The 20,528-nt window shown below is 38.4% G+C and overlaps 1 protein-coding gene across 2 annotated transcripts in view; it reads left to right on the top strand.

Moving 5' to 3' along the window:
- The window catches only part of ONECUT2 (one cut homeobox 2), a 72,788-nt gene that overhangs the window by 40,142 nt on the left and 12,118 nt on the right, over positions 1 to 20,528 (top strand). Inside the window, exon 2 of one of the 2 annotated variants that reach the window (XM_077462958.1) lies at positions 16,351 to 16,380. The exons of the other annotated variant lie outside the window; for it this stretch is intronic. Within the exon in view, the coding sequence (XP_077319084.1) occupies positions 16,351 to 16,380 (30 nt within the window). The remainder of the gene's footprint in view (positions 1 to 16,350; positions 16,381 to 20,528) is intronic. 2 annotated transcript variants of the gene reach the window in all.

Genomic DNA, 20,528 nt, shown 5'->3' with positions numbered 1-20,528 from the left:
ACTGTTTAGTGAATTGGTGACCTGGAACCAATATGCATGCAATAAAGTGTCCAATTACTTAGTGTACACATGCTTGCTTCAGGTCAGTAACCTATGTAGTAGTAAAGGAGTGATTAGGATGGCAGTCAGTTCCCCTTCAAAAACAAGTCAGTAATAGCAGAGTCTATCTTTCTTTTCTGACGGTTTTCCCTTTAATGCCTGTAAATTTTGAATACCGCTGAGCAGATATTCCTTCACTTTCTGCCCCAAAGACACAACAGGAAATAAGAGAAATCTCAAATTTTAAAAAGGGCGAACAGATGTTGACTCTCAAGAACAAATAAACACATTTAGAATTATCACAACATAATTGCAACAATATATTCAATATAGAGCTAAATAAAGCTATATAAATGCCCTTTGGCTCAACATCTTTCGCTAATTGCTTCTTCAGGAGCTGTGAGGCATATTTTGATCTATCATGTATGTAATAAACAAGTTAATTAGAATCCTGTTTGTTCAGGTACAGAGAGCAGAAAGGGGGGCATCAAATCCAGCAATGGGGATCGCAGGGTGGGCACCAGGAAGAACTAAATCAGTCAGTCCTATGATGAAGAAATATAATCACAGCATTTAAGCTTCCAAAGGGGAAAGAGGCATACAGCTTCTAACAGTGTAGCCCAGGATAGAAAAGAAAATAGAGCCCCATCAAAAGGCCCAACATACATCCACAGCATTCCTCTGCTCCAAACAGGTGCTGTCCCAAATTTCCTTTTATTGCCTGTAAAGGTTATGCAAAGCCAGACTTTGCATACTGCCAAGCAGATATTCCTTCCCTTTCTGTCCCAAAGACACAACAGGAAATAAAAGAAATCTCCCCCAAATGGAGAGAGTTTCACGTTAGTCTCCATAGAATGTTTTCCACAGTGAAAGAACTTTTAAAACCTGTATACCCCGTAACACGAACATGGGCAATATATAAACATTGTGGTTCATTGTGGTTGAACTAGCCAGCAAAAAAAATAAAAAATACTACTGACTTTTTTTTTGCTGCAAAAAAAAATAAAAATACTACTGACTTTTTTTTTGCTGCATACATTTGTACATACATGGTGACTGCTGTCATTGGTACAAAAAGTTGTGTGAAATTCAAAATGCTACAGTTTCCACTGCAATAGGAGAGGAAATATTTCATTTGGTACCCCCTTACATTTTTGTGGTTGGAGTTCAGCTTTATTATATGTCTTTTAATATCTATAGCGTTTCTCGAAATGTATCCTTCTGCTGTTTCTGCTGTGCAGATCCTGGTAAAATCTGTTATGTGACAATGCTTGTGAGCTTACGATACAGTACGAGGGAGGCAGCTCAGGACAAGTGACTGTGTGGAGTCATAAATTTCATGTTATTTCAAACTTGTTCCTGACATCCATACCTCCTCTGGACCACTGTTACAATTTTAAGCACATTCAACTACACACCAATACATAGTTACATAGTAGGTGAGTTGAAAAAAGACACAAGTCCATCAAGTCCAACCTATGTGTGTGATTATATGTCAGTATTACATTGTATATCTCTGTATGTTGCGGTCATTCAGGTGCTTATCTAATCGTTTCTTGAAACTATCGATGCTCCCCGCTGAGATCACCGCCTGTGGAAGGGGATTCCACATCCTTGCCGCTCTTACAGTAAAGAACACTCTAGGTAGTTTAAGGTTAAACTTATTTTTTTCTAATTTTAATGAGTGGCCACGAGTCTTGTTAAACTCCCTCCCGTGAAAAAGTTTTATCCCTATTGTGGGGTCACCAGTATGGTATTTGTATATTGAAATCATATCCCCTCTCAAGCGTCTCTTCTCCAGAGAGAATAAGTTCAGTGCTCGCAACCTTTCCTCATAACTAATATCCTCCAGACCCTTTATTAGCTTTGTTGCCCTTCTTTGTACTCGCTCCATTTCCAGTACATCCTTCCTGAGGACTGGTGCCCAGAACTGGACAGCATACTCCAGGTGCGGCCGGACCAGAGTCTTGTAGAGCGGGAGAATTATCGTTTTATCTCCGGAACTAATCCTGTTTTTAATGCATGCCAATATTCTGTTTGCTTTGTTAGCAGCAGCTTGGCATTACATGTCATTGCTGAGCCTATCATCTATTAGGACCCTTAGGTACTTTTCCATCCTAGATTCCCCCAGAGGTTCTCCCCCCAGTGTATAGATTGCATTTAATACCCCCTTTAGGCCTCTATCTTGTCCGGATTGCATAAAAAATTTCTGGAATCCCACAATCCATTGTCCAATTTTTCTGCAAACAGGATCCCTGGAGCATCTTTCATTTCCTTTGCAGGAACAATTACTAGAAATCCTGGTGTCATATACACACATATAACCCATACCCTCTCCTTCCACCTGACTAGGGTGGGTGTGGGGTATTATTCTATTTACAATTTCTGACTATTATGTGGTTTGAGCTACACGATTCAAGAGGCGGCCATGGTGTTTTATCAGTATGCACAATTGTATGATGATTTTAATGTGTCATTTCTAAACTTACTTTTTTCCTAATAAATATTTTGTTAATTTGGTATATACAGAAGGCTATGGCATGTTTTGTTCACCAATAGGGATGGTTGAGCCTAATCAGGATTTTTATTCTTGAGTTAGTGGTATCACAAGTCATTTACATAGTGTTTAGTTTTGAAATCCATTGTAAGCAATGTCAGAGAAACTCGCCTAGATAAAAATTCACCTTACACAGCGAACTGTGTTTTTCCATAGTTGACTTAAGTCATCAGTATAGATAGTTAGATGACACTTCCACCTTCTGATTGGCCCATGTGCCCTCAGAAGGGGTGCGGCCTGTTAAAGATAAAGACGTGCATATATATTGATTTACCATTAATGATATGGCTTTATTACCTGTGGTAGTGATTACACCTGCAGACAGGCGCCAGCATTTATCTGGGTTATATAGGTCTACTGTTAGCATTAAAGATTTTATTAGTCAGTTGACAGCCAGACCTACCCAGAGGTGATTTGTTCTTGTTTTCGGCGAACACCGGTGTGTTGGATCACCTTTCAGCTCCTTACAACTCAGAGAGATATTACACCTGTAGTGAGTGCCTTGCCGCCCTCACTATGACATAATAAAGTTGGCACACACTGGATTCCTTATTTATTGTGTGCTATGGGGGGGGGGGGGGGGGGGCAAACTATCATTTGGCTCAGGTTTATTCACAGTAGTTGGACTGAACTGGTGATTTTGGTAAAATTATTTTTAGTACTAACCAAAAACTACACAATGTTCATTTCTGTGTGGGGAAGCCTTAACCAGAGCCTTTGTATTTTCCTATGCAATTCTGGTACTTCTGGTATCTTGGATGGTTCAAGATTATCTTTACACAAGCTGGGTAACGCAACCCAAAACAGCCTAAACCCCCTAGTGGTTTACCCATAGGAAAGCAAAGGAAAACATACAGATGCCTGCATGGCTTAAAATCGAATGACACTAAAATGATTTCTGGGGGTATATTGATGTTAAACGTATGTAGCTGGAAATACGTTTTTCTGGTTTGTAATGTAATCTCTGAAATATATCTTACAGTAAGACACCCTTATTAAAGCCCAAATTATGTAATTTTTAGTGAAAATGCCTCTTTGCATACATCTAATCCAGTGCTCTGTCCGTGCAGAGCTGAGTAACAGTCACACCCCTCTTTACAAATGTCTGCACACAGAGGAAGATAGGAGGTGTGTCTGACCAGTTCTGGGACATTACTGAGTGCAGATGACCAAGTTCACTAGGTCTAACTCTGGTGCTTATTGGACTGTGCAGTCATATTTCGACACCTTCTGCAATGGCTGTAACAGGAAAGTAGAGGTAAAAAATTTAAGTTATTAGTACAATATCTGACTGCATATCTAAAGCTACAACTTCAACTGTGGTTTAATAGCTAGATATGGGCTGGCTGGTCTGCCATTCATTCTTCTTAAACCTTTAAAGTCCAGGTCCTTGCTAAAGTTGTATTTCTAAAAGCAGCCCTTAGATGATCAAGCACATACTGTGAATGCAGGGCTTCATGCCACCTTCCCTTCAATTGGCATCACCAAACTGCGCTTCATTCATAGTGTACTGGTTGCTACCCAGTTTTGTTGATTGTATCACTGTACAAGACGCATGTCAGGCCACAGAGAACCCTCTGTGTGACTGCAACGGTTCAGATCCCCATTATGCTGTCAGTATAGGGCATCTTGATATAGTAGTCAAACATTAACATGTAAAAATTAATTTAATTAGCTCTTACATTCTTCACTTTTATAGCAGCCTAATGGGATCCCTCCCAAATAAAGTAAAATAAATCAGTTCACAATATCAACGATCTCTCACCCACAGACAGAAGGAAGTTACTGACCTTCAAGCCCTGACAAAGAATGCAGGCAGCAATGCTATGAGTACTCAGCAAAGCAAATATTTAACTAAGGTTTCCAGTATACTAAGCCATTGGGCCTGGGAGTGTGAGGAGTGCTCTATAGGTGTTAGGAACCAACTCTGGTCAAATTCTTTTGAAGCCAGTCATTACTTAATAACAAGGTCAATTAAAACAACTTCTTACACATGGACCATTAAAGAAGTTAAATACATGTTACTATAGCCAGACACGACAATGTGTTTATTTGCATCCTCGGTCAAGTAGTTGCTTGTTATATAATGGGTTTGTACACAGTGGAGTACTTAACCTGATTTGTATTGACTGAAATTGCTCTCAGTTGTGCATATTTAATTCAGAGAGGTAATCAAATTGATTTTAAGATTGAGTTTTAGAGATCATACCAACACGCACAACCATATAACTTCCGCAACGACAACTTGCTGTTCACATTGGTGTTTCTTCTTTGCAGGGGAAAGTAGCTAGATTTTAGTAGAATTCCCCGAAAGTGAGATTAAAGCACACCCTAAATTTTAAAGCAGTTTTCAGGCTGGCTCTGTCTAAAAGTGATATTTTAGGATAAACTGTATGCTGTTTCTTCTTCCAGGAGGTATCTCAACAGGGATCCAATGCGGGTTCCCCATTCTGACCAAAATCCATGCCCATTATTAAACCAAATAGTGGTGACATTCTCCCATGTGGTGGTGGTGGGTGTCAAGTTTTGTTTAAAAAGGCCTAATTTGTCCCCTAATTAACCAGCATGTGGACCAAATAATGAACAGACTTATTGATTAATTGATTTGTTGATCAATTGATGAAACGGTTTTTGAGGCCAAGAACAAAACATCTGCAAGCATTGCCATAGATGGGTGGTGATTAGCAGCTTAGATCACTCGGATGATATTGATTGCCATTGCTAGGTAGTCATATACACGGGTTTACCACTTCCCAGGTGAAACTTGATGGTTTCGCATAACTATTACTTCTTCAATGAGGGAACACAGCTCCTGTATAGGCAAATTGGCCAATCCAAAATCCAGTCTAATCACCAGGCAATAGGGATGAGCAAATTCAGCAAAACTGATTCCACTGTCAGCAGAAATTTGCTCACTGGGCAGCTTAGGTGGAATTTGCATTAAAAAAGTGATCAACTTTTCTTCTGTAGTTAGAAGGTATATTTTTTATTTAAGGGTACATTTTGAGTATTTAGTGCCCTCTATATCTGTGTTTTTTCCTTTATAGTTTATTTGAACATTATTTGTGCATGGTCACTTTTCAATTTTTATTATACTTTTTTCATTGTTTTTCTGAAAAAAAGTAATATAATAATGAAGGGCTGTTTTTTTTGGCACAAAATAGGACCCGGATAGTTGAAAGGAGCTTCAGTAATGTTGACTATAAATGAACCTTTGAAGGCCACCAGAAACCATTTGAATTATGATTCCTTTATATTGTTATCCAATAAAAAAGTACCCCATGTTATCCAATTACGCAGTTTATTAAAACACTTTTATGTTTTTTGAAATAGTACCTCAATCTGTGAAGTAGAGACCTTAGATTGTGAACTCCCTGAGGACAGGGACCAATGTGAATGTTTAATATGTAAAGCGCTGCGCAAATTCTTTGTGTTATATGAGTACCTGTAATAAATAAATGGTTTTAAACCTTATCGAATAACAAACGCAACCATTCTATTCCTCCCTGGCATGGCGGATAGTTTATCATCGTCTTTTCCTGTCTGTGTGTGTTTTGCTAGCCCATGCTGACTAAGCAATTTTCTTGTGGATCACATGGCCTCTTGTACACGCTAAGGACATGTTATCTTATCACTCAAATGAAGAGCGTAGAGGCTTCTTGTTTAGTCCTGGAATACACAAGATGCTCTGATTAATACCCATTATGGTAACTAAATTTAATGCGTTGTCCTCAGTTTTTTCCATCATTCTAAGGTTTCAGCTGGAGAGAAAACTTTGGATTTAAAAAAAAAAAAACAACAATCTCAACATATCACAGCCATTTATTAATATTATAATTATTATATAATGATAAGTAATGGCATTATAATATATAATGTTGCTCACTATGCAATTAACAGATCAGTGCCGCAATATGACTATCAGTCAGATATTCTCTCATTATATAAGTCAATAAATGTGATCTCTTTACACAGATTTGTAAACTAAAGTCAATTGATCATAGTATTAGTCAGTAATCAAATAATGATACTAGATACACACCTGTTGGCATTGGCATGGGTTTTGTTGTTTTGACACTTATTCAATTTTGTAATATATTATTTATTTATATTTTATTAATATTTTTTATTTTTATTTTAATTACAATTTTAATTTAAATATACCGGTATTTCATTTTTAATTTTAAATATGTACAGTATATTTATCTCTGTTTTTATTTTTTTTGTTGTTAAAGTAGAACCCAAAATCAATCATTATTCAACAAATACATCCTCCTTTCATAACCTAGTCATTTACAATATCATTGTAAACTTCTCTTCCTATTTTAAGTTTTTCTTTCTGTTGATCCTGCCAGTGCTTGCGTTAATGCCTTGCCTCCTGTGGAGGATCATGGAAATGCAAAGCAGCTAAATTAGAAGTTCTGTTGTTGGCCCTCCAGTGCATCTCCACTTTCATGTAAACAAATCACATCATCATGTCTGCACCCAGCAGCCTAGAAGCGTTGTCAGCCACAGATAGAGTGGGGCTGATTTACAAATAGAGCCTTTTACTGCAAGGGAAGTTGCACTTTGCAAGGGAATTTTCCTCAGAGCATAGTTAATGTGCTACTGTATGGTTTCACGTTGCAAACAAAGAATACCCAATGATGTACAAGGGAAAAAATACATATTTTTTGCTTGCATATGATTAGATAATGGAAGTCAGCAAAGGTTTGATTCATTCGCTAAACTATGGGGCAAATTCCCTTGCAAAGTGAACAGTCTCTTTGCCTTTAATAAAGCCTGGTGCACACTATCCGCTTCTTTTTTGTTCAACCCAGGGGGCTGAATGAAAAAAACTGAAGAGCTCAGGAGGAGCTGCCGTACTAACTATCCCATGTTAGAACAGTGATCTCCCCATCTGAGCTACTGTGTTCTGACAGGGGGACAGTCCCCCGCTAGATCACACCGGTAAGAGCTCTGAGCCATTAGCTGAGAGCGCTGATTGGGTGCTGATCGGCAGACCTTTTCATATGCATTAGACCGGAGCCAGCTTCTGTCGGAGCAGCTGCCGTACACATGGGCTGAATGTCGGCTGGTTTCCTTTGAACCTGTTGATGCCGCCCGATACAGTATTTGGCCCATGTGTAAGTCCCTTAAATCAACCCTAGTGCTTCCACTAGAGCAGGGATCCCCAAACCAGCTGTTGCAGAACTACACGTCCCATGAGGCATTGTAAAACTCTGACATTCACAGACATGACTAGACATGATGGGAATTATAGTTCTTGAACACCTGGAGGGCATAGTTTGAAGACCCCTGCATTAGAGCATCATCTTCTTGCCTTCTGAATAGGCTCTGCCCAGCACTTGGAGTGAAAGATGCCCGATCAAGGTATCTAAGGTCACCTGAGCACAGTAAAATATTTTTAATATTAAAACTGGAAAGTTTATTTAAAAAAAAAAAAAACATTGATGGAAATGGCTATTAGTTCCTGACCCAATAATTCCACACGGCAACTTTTGTTAATCTGCACATATTAATTACAAGCGCTTGGATATGTCTTCATTATCCTTTTTTTGTCCTACAAAAAAATGTAGAATTGACAAGTTATTTTTTTTTTGTGGTCTGGTCAACAGCAAAAAAGAAAACCATACCTCACTGCTACAAATAGCTAATGCCAGCATTTTGTAGTTGGCAATTTATTTACTACAGTTGTTGGTGACTTGTTGCTAAGAAGTGATTTGCTACCGCTACCAGTTAGACTAGTGCAACATTATTAGACTGGTGTGGTCAGCTACAAATGACTCTTCTTCGACAATTTGCAGCTAACCCATGAAGGTGAATGTCGAGCGATTGTCACTGGCTGTCTTGTCACTGACATGAAATGCTCAGTGACAACAAATCTGTAAAATTTGTAGCTCAGTCAATAAGAAAAAATCTTTAAAAAAATTTGATAATTTTGCATAACTGGATCTAATCGTCCCCCCTTCCTTTATGTATTTGTTAATAGAAAAAATCTTTTATTTTCCATGGAGTGGGTGGAGGCCTCTCTAGATAAAGAAATCCAGGTCCATTTTGAGATGTTTGGGAGTCAATTATCCAAACTTTATATATTGATACTCAATAATCAATAGCATAATGTTTCAGACATACCCAGTGGTATTTAACTAGACTAGTCTGGCTAGTCCAATTGACATAACATCTTTCTACTAGTTTATAAATATTGACACCATTGACTCTCCCCTCCCTTCATGTACAACTGACTGCCACCCATTCATTGTTCGACTGTTTGGCTGGCTAGCCGATCAGTTTGGTGTCTGGCCCCTCTAACACTTCCTGCGCCTCATATTATTAGCTGGACTCCACTATGGTATTATGTTACCCTTCGTACATTAGCCCTTGTATGCAAATGTATGTGAGATAGGAACCTCAGACAGTAAGCTCCCACAGGGCAGGAACTGTTGTGAATATGTAGTATGTAAAGCAGTGTACATTTTGGCCCTATGTAAATACCTGTAATAAATATAATTAGTAAATGTAATTGTATATATAATTAGCAAACACTTGACCTGTTATAAGCTGCAGCATTCACTGTCAGCAGCACTGTCAATAATTAGTATGAACTTGCCGACAGGTGGAGAGAGTAGAGTGATGACCTTATCAGTGTGTTGCTGCTCCTTCATTTTCCATGTACTGGGGGAAGTTTGGTAAACTTGGATTTAAGCATGAGAGAGTTTATTGCTGGCAAGCAAGCTCTCACATAGAATGCACCAGTGGTCTCCAAACTGCGGCCTGAGGGCAAAAAAGGGCACCCCTTTTCTTGCTTTCATCCAGCCCTTGGGGCAATATTTAATCCTCTGACACCAACTATGGGGCATAATTCCCCCCTGACACCAATAAAGGGGCATAGTTCCTCCCAATGATAGGGCATAATTCTTCTTAGTGACACCAACAATGGGGCATGCCTCTTCCCACCCAATGCCACCAATGATAGGGCACAATTCCTCTCACTGACACCAAAAATGGGGCATTGTTTACTTCCACTGATGGCAGGACATTTCCTACTTCCAATGGCCACAGTCCAGCCCCCATGAAGTCTGACAAAGAGTAAACTGGCCCTTTGTTTAGAAAGTTTGGAGATCCCTGGACTACAGTATGTAGAGGGATCTTGATATGATCGGAAGGCCTTAGAGCAGCCTTTCTCTACCTTTATATCATGGAGAAACTCTTAAAATAACTTTCTGGATTAGACGTCTCTTCTAATAATTACTATATCTACAGTTCACAGTACACTGGGTAACTGGGAAGAAAGCGCCTTAAAAGAATTTCCCCTTTACAGATAGCTAAAAAGATCAATGGTGTCAGTGGGAACTTATCTGAGAGGCAGAAGTTGCTCATTGCTCAAGGAACCCCTGGCAACCTCTGGAGAAACCGGATGGTACCATGGAACCCTGGATGAGAAAAGCTGCCTAAGCCCTTGTACACACGGTCGGAGATTCCGACGGAATGTGTCCGATTGGACCGTTTTGTCGGATATTCCGACTGTGTGTGGTCTACATCGGACTGTTTCCATCGGAGTATCTGACGGACCAAGTTTTCCAACTTGTTGGTAAAATTTTCCGACAAAATGCTCCGATCGGACATACTCCGATCATGTGAAGAGAATTCCGATCGGACAAAGTGCCATGCATGCTCAGATTAAATTCCTACACCAAAGCTATTGGCTACTAGCCTGAACGTTGTCCTGACGTAACGAAATAACATCATCATGTCTGATTTTCCGACAACTTTGTCCGACCGTGTGTATGCAACAGTTTCGGACAAAATCCGACGGATTTGGTTGTCGGAATCTCCGACCGTGTGTACAAGGGCTTAGACATATCAGCAATGCACACCTAAAATTCCTGTTTTCTATTTTAAATCTCAGAAATAATTTATAGATAGGTTCTTCATGCTAGCGGGATTGAATGCTGGTTAGTATCTTTATACATGTATACCTTTTTTTGTTTCTTAAAATGGATTTGAATAGCTATCTTGTGGTAACTGATCAGGAAGATCCCACACCAAGTATTATTAATAATTTTGAAACCTTCATAGGAGACCATTGTTTCATTTAGGCAGGCTTATAATTACGTAGTGGAGTTGATGTAGCATTTACAAAGCAAACACCCATAAGTGACAAAATCAATTAATCGCCAATCCTTTTACCATAGCGACCAGCGACCCAGAAAGCTCTTGCAATGGAATGCATTTCATATATATATATATATATATATATATATATATATGTGTGTGCCGCGTGTAGGAATGCTGATGTGGTCACTTTACATTTAGCCCTGAAACGATTAAGCTTTCACAATATTTTAAACAGATGTAATAAAGAGACCCTTGCTGGCTTGAGAGCTTTTGCACCACAATATAGTATGAAGCCAGCCGAGTGATTTATTAATAGTAATTGCCATTTACTAACTAGCTCTTCCTGGAAGCAGTATAGTTACAAATGACTTTCCATATATATCTGTGAGCAATCATAGTGTAATATCCCACCTACACTCAGCCTCTTAGCCGGCCTCCTTAAGATATATATTATCTGCTCCCACACTGATTGAGTATTTCTTGAATTCAGGTCAGTTAACATGATAACCTAAAGCAGAACTTGGTCCAAAACACAGTAAGAATTATTAAGGGCAAACATTGACCATTCTGTATCTCATGGTTGGGAAAAACTATACTCAAAAAAAGTTTAAAAAATTTAATAATATTATTATTATTACTATACAGGATTTATATAGCGCCAATAGTTTACAATGTAAAGAGGGACAGTACAATCACAACACAGAAGGAATAGGAGGGCCCTGTTCATGAAGCTTACAATCTAAATAAATAAAAAAAATGTAAAAAGGGGCAGACTCAATGGACCACTTGTTATTTTTTCTGCTGTCACTCTTCTTCTTTTGTTTCAGTGTTTCTTTTTTTGCTTTTATTTTATTTTATTTTGTTATGTATTAACGTGTATACTATAAAATTTATTTTTGTCCTGTATAAAGAAGGGAAGAGTCAGCAATGTTTTTAGTTTAAAAAAATAAAAATACTGACAGGGGTTTTACCCTTACCCTCTATCAAAAACTACACACAACAATAAACATGTCTATACTTACCTTATCTGTGCAATAGATTTGCACAAAGCGGCCCCCGATCTTCCTTGCTGGTGCCCCCAATAGGAAGTCAATTCCTATGAGGACACTCGTGCAGGCTCGCTCCCGAGACCCGTTGCTGCGTCTATTGACACAGACAGCAAGACTCGGCCCCGCCCCCCACTCTCTCGCCACTGGAGTTGATTGACAAAAGCAGGAGCCAGTGGGCTCATGCTGCTATTCATCTTCTCAGGAAGGAGGGACAAACCAGGAGAGATGCAGCTCTCATGCACAGCACTGGATCGTGATGGGGCTCAGGTAAGTATAAGGGGGGGGTGAGAGGGGAGTTTGTGACACAAAATGTTTTTACCTTAAAACAGAAGTATGGGTTTTTTGGATATTCATACTTACCTAGGTGGATGCAGCATCAGGCCGATGCTGCCTCTGTCCCCCGGCGTCTCTGCACTGAGAACCAAGCCACCGAACACTGCGGATGGCTCGGTTCTGACTCCTCCCTGAGCAGAGTGTTGCTGACTGTCAGTCAGCATCTCTCCTGCTCTGTTCCTCCACGCTCATTGGAGCGCTGAGCTGTGGAGGGGAGGGGAGCAGCCGTTTTAGCGGCTCGCCATCGTTCAAGGTGCCTGGCGGACTGGCAGACTTCCTAAATGGGGATGACGCGGTGCCTCGACTCATTGCAGTGACGTCAGCAGAGAGCGGACTTCAGACCAATCTCAGCTGAAAATGGGTCACAGGAGTTCAAACATTGTACTCCTGTGACCCTTAGGAGAAGCCCAGCCTAAAAAGCTCAGGCTGGACTTCTCCCTTAATGCATAAAATGCATTAAGGTAAAAAAAACTTGAGGCTTTAGAACCACCTTAAAGTCTAAACCCAAGAAAAAAAATATTGTTTCCTTTATTTTCACCTGGAGATATTGCCAGTAACATTCTTCCTTTCCTAGAACAACACTCACTCACTGTACTGTATGTATGGAGAAGCAGCGTTATCACCCAAGACAGGACTACAGAACATCTCCTCCTTCATAAAACAGAGGGAACGTGTTCTGTAGTTCAGGGCTGATAACACTGCTAATAAAATAATGGTGCAGCAGAGTGCATAGGAAAGGTACAAGCTCAATGGATTTTTGTCAGGAACAAAAATGCTTTTGGTGGTATATTTAACAGGTCATAAAGTAGCAAATAAGAGAAGATCATTGTTATGGTTCACATAAATTTTAAAACCCTGCGTCTGGGTCTGCATGGCTATTTTCTAAAGAGACACAAAGAGAATGTATATAAACCCAGTACCCCACACTCAGGAGGAACTAAAATCAAATACATATTAAAAGTGTTTACAGCATGTTGCCACCTTAATATAAGGATTAAATCCTAACCATAAATAGAGTAGGTGAGCATACACTCTTAGGTAATGCTACACCTAATTTTGCAAGAACTTGTCACCCAGTGCTAAATACGGAACATTAGATGACACCACTGTGTAAAATAATATTAAAATTAAAGTTCATAAATAAAGTCCAAAAAATAAATAAAGTGTGTTAATCTCAAAAAATCATTGTGTGGTCCACTCCACTAAGACCAGAATAGCTCATCAGACTATATCCAGCACTGTGCTTCAAGTGACTTCCTCTGTTCAGAATGTACCGAACTCACCAACTTTATAGATAACAAAGGCTCTCATCAAAATCATTAAATTGCTCCACTTTCAATGCTCCACACAAACAGGGGTGTACTATGGCTCAGAGACAAGAATAGCCTACATAGAGTTATCCCATTTTAAAAGCTCATCAATGGACTAATTGCTGTCAATAACGCCAGAACCATGCGGTCAGTGATCAGCGTGTTCTCACCATACTTTCTTCCCACATCACTTCCGACCCGCATTACATCTGGTTCAGCGTGTTGACGTCAATTACGGTTGCTATTGTTGTCTATTAAGTCGGTGAATGCGATAGCTTATGGGGATCGGAAATCACTTGGAGCACAGTGGTGGATATAGTCTGATGAGCTATTTTGTTGAGATTGTTTGGGATTAACACATGGACTTTATTTATGAACTTTTAATATAATATTATTTGTGGTCTCATCTATTGTTACTCATTTAGCACTGGGTGATAAGTTCTTGCAAAATTAAATGTAGCACTACCTAAGAGTGTATGCTCATCTACTCTATTTATGTTTATAAAAGGGAGTTTGTCATCTAGTATCTCCTGTTATGATAGTCACAGATGATTAGAGCAGTTGGTGAGAGTTTCAGAAAGTTTGCAACCATATGGATGAATAAAAAATAAATCTTAATTCACACAACATACATTTTGACATATGGCATACATGTATAGGGGCATTTATTTGTATTTTAATGAGAAAAGAACAATCACTTTACAGTCACATGGAAAATCTGTCTGTGTGATGAGAGCTTCCGATATCCATAAGTTCTCATTGTCACACCTCCACATGCTGACTGTGAAGGTTCTCTCAGGTCATGATATATCTAGTACCATGGGATATCCAGGGTCATGGTATATCTAGGACATGGTATATCCGGGTCATGGTATATCCAGGTCATGGTATATCTAGGACATGGTATATCCGGGTCATGGTATATCTGGGTCATGGTATATCTAGGACATGGTATATCCGGGTCATGGTATATCCAGGTCATGGTATATCTAGGACATGGTATATCCGGGTCATGATATATCTAGGTCATGGTATATCTAGGTCATTGTATATCTGGGTCATGGTATATCTAGTAGTAGGTAATCACATTCAACTGGACTTGTTCTGTAAAGTTGAAGGCATTTTGTAGCCACTTCTTCAGTTCTGAGGAATGATAGGAAGACACCACAACATTTATATCCAAACAAGTTGTACAGACACCTTTTTTCAATAATGATGGAATGCGTTAAGGCATGTTGATTGTCCAAAAAAAGGATAGAATGTGTGAAAGTGGTTCTAGTCACTTAAACCCACACTTGATGTCAGAAAGACTACATAAATGCTGAGGTATCTTCCTGGAATCCATTGGAGTTGAAGAAGTGGCTTGGAGAAGCTACAAAACATGGGTGCTGATGTCATCAGGGGAGCATGCTGTGTTCTGCATCATCAAGAACTGCCCACTGCTGAGGTAATACTGAAGAGGACCCTGTGTGTCACATAACTGTCTTGAACACATCTGAAATAAAGGTAAGTATATACAAAAAAAAAACATGAAGTAATGCTGGAGGAGGAAGCTGAAAGGTGGGAAAGGGCCCAATGAGTTGGGTTTAACCCAGATAGCAAGCAATTGTGCCGCAATTTTGAAAATGACCCTGCAAAGCTATTGCTAGACTTGCCAGGCTTCACAAGTTTGTTGCACAATTCCAGCAAGTCCGCATTGCATGAGTCCAGATGAAATTTCTTTGCAAATACTCTGCAAGTCTGCTGAAAGTTCTGATTCAATTATGCAATAGTCCTCCCACCACAGGGGGTCACTGTGGCTGAATTTTCATACTGTAGACTTGCAGAGCTCTTGCTGTAGACTCACCGCTGCAACTTTGCTCTTGCTAGAGACTTGCCACGCAAATTTGCTACAAATTGGAAAAGTGTCAACTAGAAATTGTGCTTCAAGTGCTCTGCAAGTGTACAACTTGCCAGTGAAAATGTGCAGCAAGTTAACTGACTTACAATTCAACACTGCCACAAATGTGTGGCAAGTTGTCCTTGTTATCTTGAAAGTTTTACGGTAACATTTAGGTTTAAAGGGGTTCTAAAGTGTAACTTTTTTTTACGTTAATGCATTCTCTGCATTAAGGTAAATGACTCCTTACTAATTGTTTCCCGTCAATCCCTAAACACTTACCTGTCTCCTGTGAGTGCTCCAGGGCTGTCTCAGCTATAAAACCACTCCCCTCACTTCCTTGTTTCGCAGGAGACACTGTAAGCAGGTGGAGTCATGGGTTCCTGCTGCTGTCAGTCAAACTCCTTTGAGGAGGGAGCAGGGGGTGTGGCTTACTGGCGCTGTGTGTGTTTTTGGATGCACACATCCCAGCTCAAGGGCACATGCACATAGGTGCCTCCTTAGCACAAGGCTAGCTGAGCAGGCACCCAGATGAGGTAGGAGCGGACAGCGCCAGCAGGGGACTGCCAAAGAGCAGGTAAGGGACTGATCTGTGCAATATCGTTGTATAATTATATATATTTTTTTAAATAGCCTTTAATATCACTTTTATGTATCATGCAGGGGACACTTTTTTACCCTTTATTTTATGTGCTAAAATCTTCACAGTGAGAAATACTTGGCACCGAGTTTCTTGCATTAACAGACAAAATGACCAAACTGGTGCAAAGCCATAGTCCTAGCCTCTAACTTGACCACTGTTATAAAAAACTAAAAGTATGTTTTTTTGTTTTTTTTATAGAATACTTTTTTATGAATATTTTATATGGATGTTATGTTGTTGTTTCAGCATTTCTTTCCATTGTTTTGTGTGCTCTATAATATAATACAATTGGAGATATTTATATAGATGGAGAAATAAGCTGTCCACGAAGTGTAATGTAATATATTTAGTGCAAAATAGCAATACAAGTTTTAATGATATTTTTTTCCTTTTTTATATATACACTTGATGTTACCACGCAGCACCTGAAATCTCCGATATCTTTCAGCCCTGTAAGTGCTCGTTCTTATCATTTTAGGCTTTGGGGGGAGGGGGTATGTTTTTTTTGTTTGTTTTTACTGATAAGCCCTGGTTCAATTTCGGAATTCTAAGATTTAAAATGAGTGTTTGAATTTATTGAAGCCTAAGCCCAAACAAAATATTTTCTGGGTTTCCTTTGAGCAGGGAAGGGTTTTATAGTTATTCTTGCTGGGGAGATTACTCACTTCCTGTCCCGGGGACCAAACAGGAAGTGAGGTAATCTGCCCAGATGAGACAGAGAGTGCAGTAAAATCAAGTAAGGGGTTCTTAGTTTTCCCCACTCTACTTTACCACTGTATTTCATTCTATGTAAAGAAAACTGTAAGTCTGTGTTACTTTTTTCTAATTGAAAAATTGATAAAATGTAGATATTTAACAATTATGTTAATTTAATATCAGCAAAATTCTCATAGATGATCTCCAGCTAAAACCCTTCTTTTGTCATTTATTTTTTCGGATACCGCAGTAAAGGTTTAACATCAATTTGATCATCAATTTCAACAATTTTTTTTTAATGTGATTAAATTTTCTTCAAATGTATTTACATTAACATGTTAGAGCTTAAAAAACGTATTTTAGTGAGTGGGTTGTGATTAAATTATGCAGGTTTTAATCAAAAAAATTGTAATGTAAGGATTTCTTTTAATCCATAGCAGGTGGTATAACCAGGCATTATTTTATTACAAGCTATAGATTTAAAAAAAGATCAACTTAAAGCTTATATGAGATTTGTGATTGAGTTTAGTGCAAATGATGCAGATTTATTTTAAATTTGAATATTTTTCTTTTAATGTACGGGAAGATTTTCTATAGCTGGATCAAAGACATTATTCTAATACAAGCTGGAGATTTAAAAAAGGATAACTTTTAAAATGAAATTAAAGCTTATAGGAGGGTTTAGATCAAAATATGCAGATTTTGTTTAAATATTCTTTTTTTTTTTTATTCTTCTATGGTAACCATTTTATTTTTTTATCCATAGCAGTATCTTATTTAAAAAAAAAAGATCACTTTTTCAAATGACATTGTGTTAAAGCTTATATGAGCTTTTACTGATTGTGTTTATATCAAATTGCACAGGTGTATTTAAATCTTTTAATGCAAGGATTTTTTTTTTATTCGTCTTTCATATATTAAAAAAACTGTTTAAAAGATTTTACAGACAAATATATATTTCATGAAAAAATTACCTACAAAGCAAACCACATTCTTAAAACTAAAAGCGAAGCTACCAAACTGAACTCAACGCTACCCTTATAGAATACATTAGAGTATTATTGAGTAGAGTATTAGAATACCTAGAGGGTTCTTTACTTTAAGAGCGGCAAAGGACGTGGAATTCCCTTCCACCAGCGGTGGTCTCACCGGGGGGCATTGATAGTTTCAAGAAACTATTAGATAAGCACCTTAACGACCGCAACATACAGGAATATACAATGTAATACTGACATATAATCACACACATAGGTTGGACTTGATGGACTGGATGGACTTGTGTCTTTTTTCAACCTCACCTACTATGTAACTATGTAACATTCAGTATAAAATACACACACACAAATATATACATATATATATATATATATATATACACACACACACACACACATATATATATATATATGTGTATGTGTATATATATATATATATATATATATATATATATATATGGATTTTAACTAGGGAATTTACTTGGTTAAGGAATTTCACCCTGCTACAGTAGAAGTACCCGGTCCATGTCTTTGGCGGCAGTACCAGTTACCGCTTCTTCTCATTTTACTACAAATGTGGCTTCTATGGGCATAAAAAGAGTCCATTAGTTATTGGATAGTGTTGGTCTATATATATATATATATATATATATATATACATGCTTTTTATAACATATTTCTAGGACAAGAGTTCCGCTAAAAGCTGTAAAGAGCATTTGTAAGCAAGTGCAAAAACAATTGCCTGAAAGCTCTGCTTCCCCCCGTGATACAGCTGATGCCAGATATAAATATACTTCTGCCACGGCTTGTAGGCTCAGCACAGCATTCAAATCTTTTTTTTTTTTCTTCAAGGCAATATTTGTATTAATATGTGTCTTCATGACAGGCTGTTATCATAAGTCTTAGATAATTTCTGTATCCTACAGAGAGGTGAAACCATTCAAGCTTTGTTCTTTTAATAAAAGAAAAATATATTTGTCGGGGGTTTCTAGATTACACCTGGGCTACATCTTGTATTCTGATTTTATCATACTGTAGATACAAAAAAAGAATACAAACTGCTATAAGCGGGCTCCATGATGATACCTGTCACACACCATACAAGCTGTATCTGCAGAGAGAACACCTATAATGTGCCTGCCAGCACAGGCCAGATAGTACTAAGAACACCTATAATGTACCTGCCAACACAGGCCAGATGGCACTGAGAAACACCTATAATGTACCTGCCAACACAGGCTAGATAGCACTAAGAACACCTATAATGTATCTGCCAACACAGGCCAGATGGCACTAAGAACACCTATAATGTATCTGCCAACACAGGCCAGATGGCACTAAGAACACCTATAATGTATCTGCCAACACAGGCCAGATGGCACTAAGAACACCTATAATGTATCTGCCAACACAGGCCAGATGGCACTGAGAAACACCTATAATGTACCTGCCAGCACAGGCCAGATAGCACTAAGAACACCTATAATGTATCTGCCAACACAGGCCAGATGGCACTAAGAACACCTATAATGTACCTGCCAACACAGGCCAGATGGCACTAAGAACACCTATAATGTACCTGCCAATGCAGGCCAGGTGGCACTGAGAAACACCTATAATGCGAATACAAATTTTTCCAAAGTTATGTATTATCCAAAATAACGAATGCTACATCTAAACAAATGGAACGGATCGAATTAATACTGAATAATAATAAAAACGTTTTTATTATTATTAATATCGTTATTTATTGTTATTAATTAGTTATGTTCCATTCATTTAGATACAGCGTTTGTTATTTCGGATAAATCGTGACTTCGGATAAATTCATATTCGTTACGTTCACTAATGCTGCGTACACACGAGCGGCATGTCCGACAGAAAAAGTCAGACGGGAGCTTTTCATCGTATATACCGATCGTGTGTATGCCCCATCGGACTTTTTACGTTGAAAACCTAGGGAGAGAACATGTTCTAAATATTTCCGATGGAACCAATTCCTATCGGGAAAACCGCTCGTCTGTATGCTGTTCCGATGGACCAAAAAGAATGCATGCTCTGAAGCAAGTACGAGACGGAAGTTATTGGCTACTGGCTATTGAACTTCCTTTTTCTAGTCCCGTCGTACGTGTTGTACATCACCGCATTCTTAACGATCGGACTTTGGTGTGATCGTGTGTACGCAAGACAGTTTCAGAGGAATTCCGTCTGAAAAACCTATGAAAGGAAATTCCAATACCTATAATTTAATAGTTAGTTATTATCTCAGATTTTTTTATTTTTGGGTTTTTGAATTTACAAATTAGCAAATTTTCAAATATTGTAATTTATGAATATTTGTAAAAATTCAATAAACGGGTTTCGTTAATTTGGATGTTTCCGAATTAAGGAATTTGTCCAAATTGATTAAAAAATGTATTTGGAACTAAACAAATTGCACATGTCTAGTACACAGGACACAGGATAAAACACCTTCAGTTAATTCAATGCAGTTTCCCCAATGAACCTTTGTTATTTGTGTTCTTTCAAACCATGTTGTGATCCAGAATCAAGCCTTTGGAAAATTTGAACCCATTATAACGTAAAAATGAATGGCATCGTAGGTGTGCGCAGCCTATTGCATTAAGGTGGGCATCCCAAAGCTCAAACACAGAGCAACAGAGGCAGTGGCTAGAGGTGTACACGTTGCTATGCTTCGCAGCCATGGCAGAATTTAGAGTGCAAAGTACACGTGAATGAGTCCTTTAGTTTTTTTTTATGTTTTTTTTTTTCAATTTTTTTTATTTGTTTTTGTTTTATTTTTTTAAACTGTCCTTTTGGGGGACTTTGATGAAATATCAGGATTCTAAAAAGACCTTACATTTAAGACTGAGAAAGGGACTGAGGACAGGATGGAGGAGGAAATGTTA

Source organism: Lithobates pipiens, unplaced genomic scaffold (assembly GCF_037356315.1).
Source record: "Lithobates pipiens isolate NorthernLeopardFrog02 unplaced genomic scaffold, aLitPip1_a1.2 Scaffold_3, whole genome shotgun sequence".
In the NCBI taxonomy this organism is placed as follows: domain Eukaryota; kingdom Metazoa; phylum Chordata; class Amphibia; order Anura; family Ranidae; genus Lithobates; species Lithobates pipiens.
The sequence above is the reverse complement of the archived record's forward strand: the minus strand, read 5'-3'. Positions and strand labels throughout refer to the sequence as shown.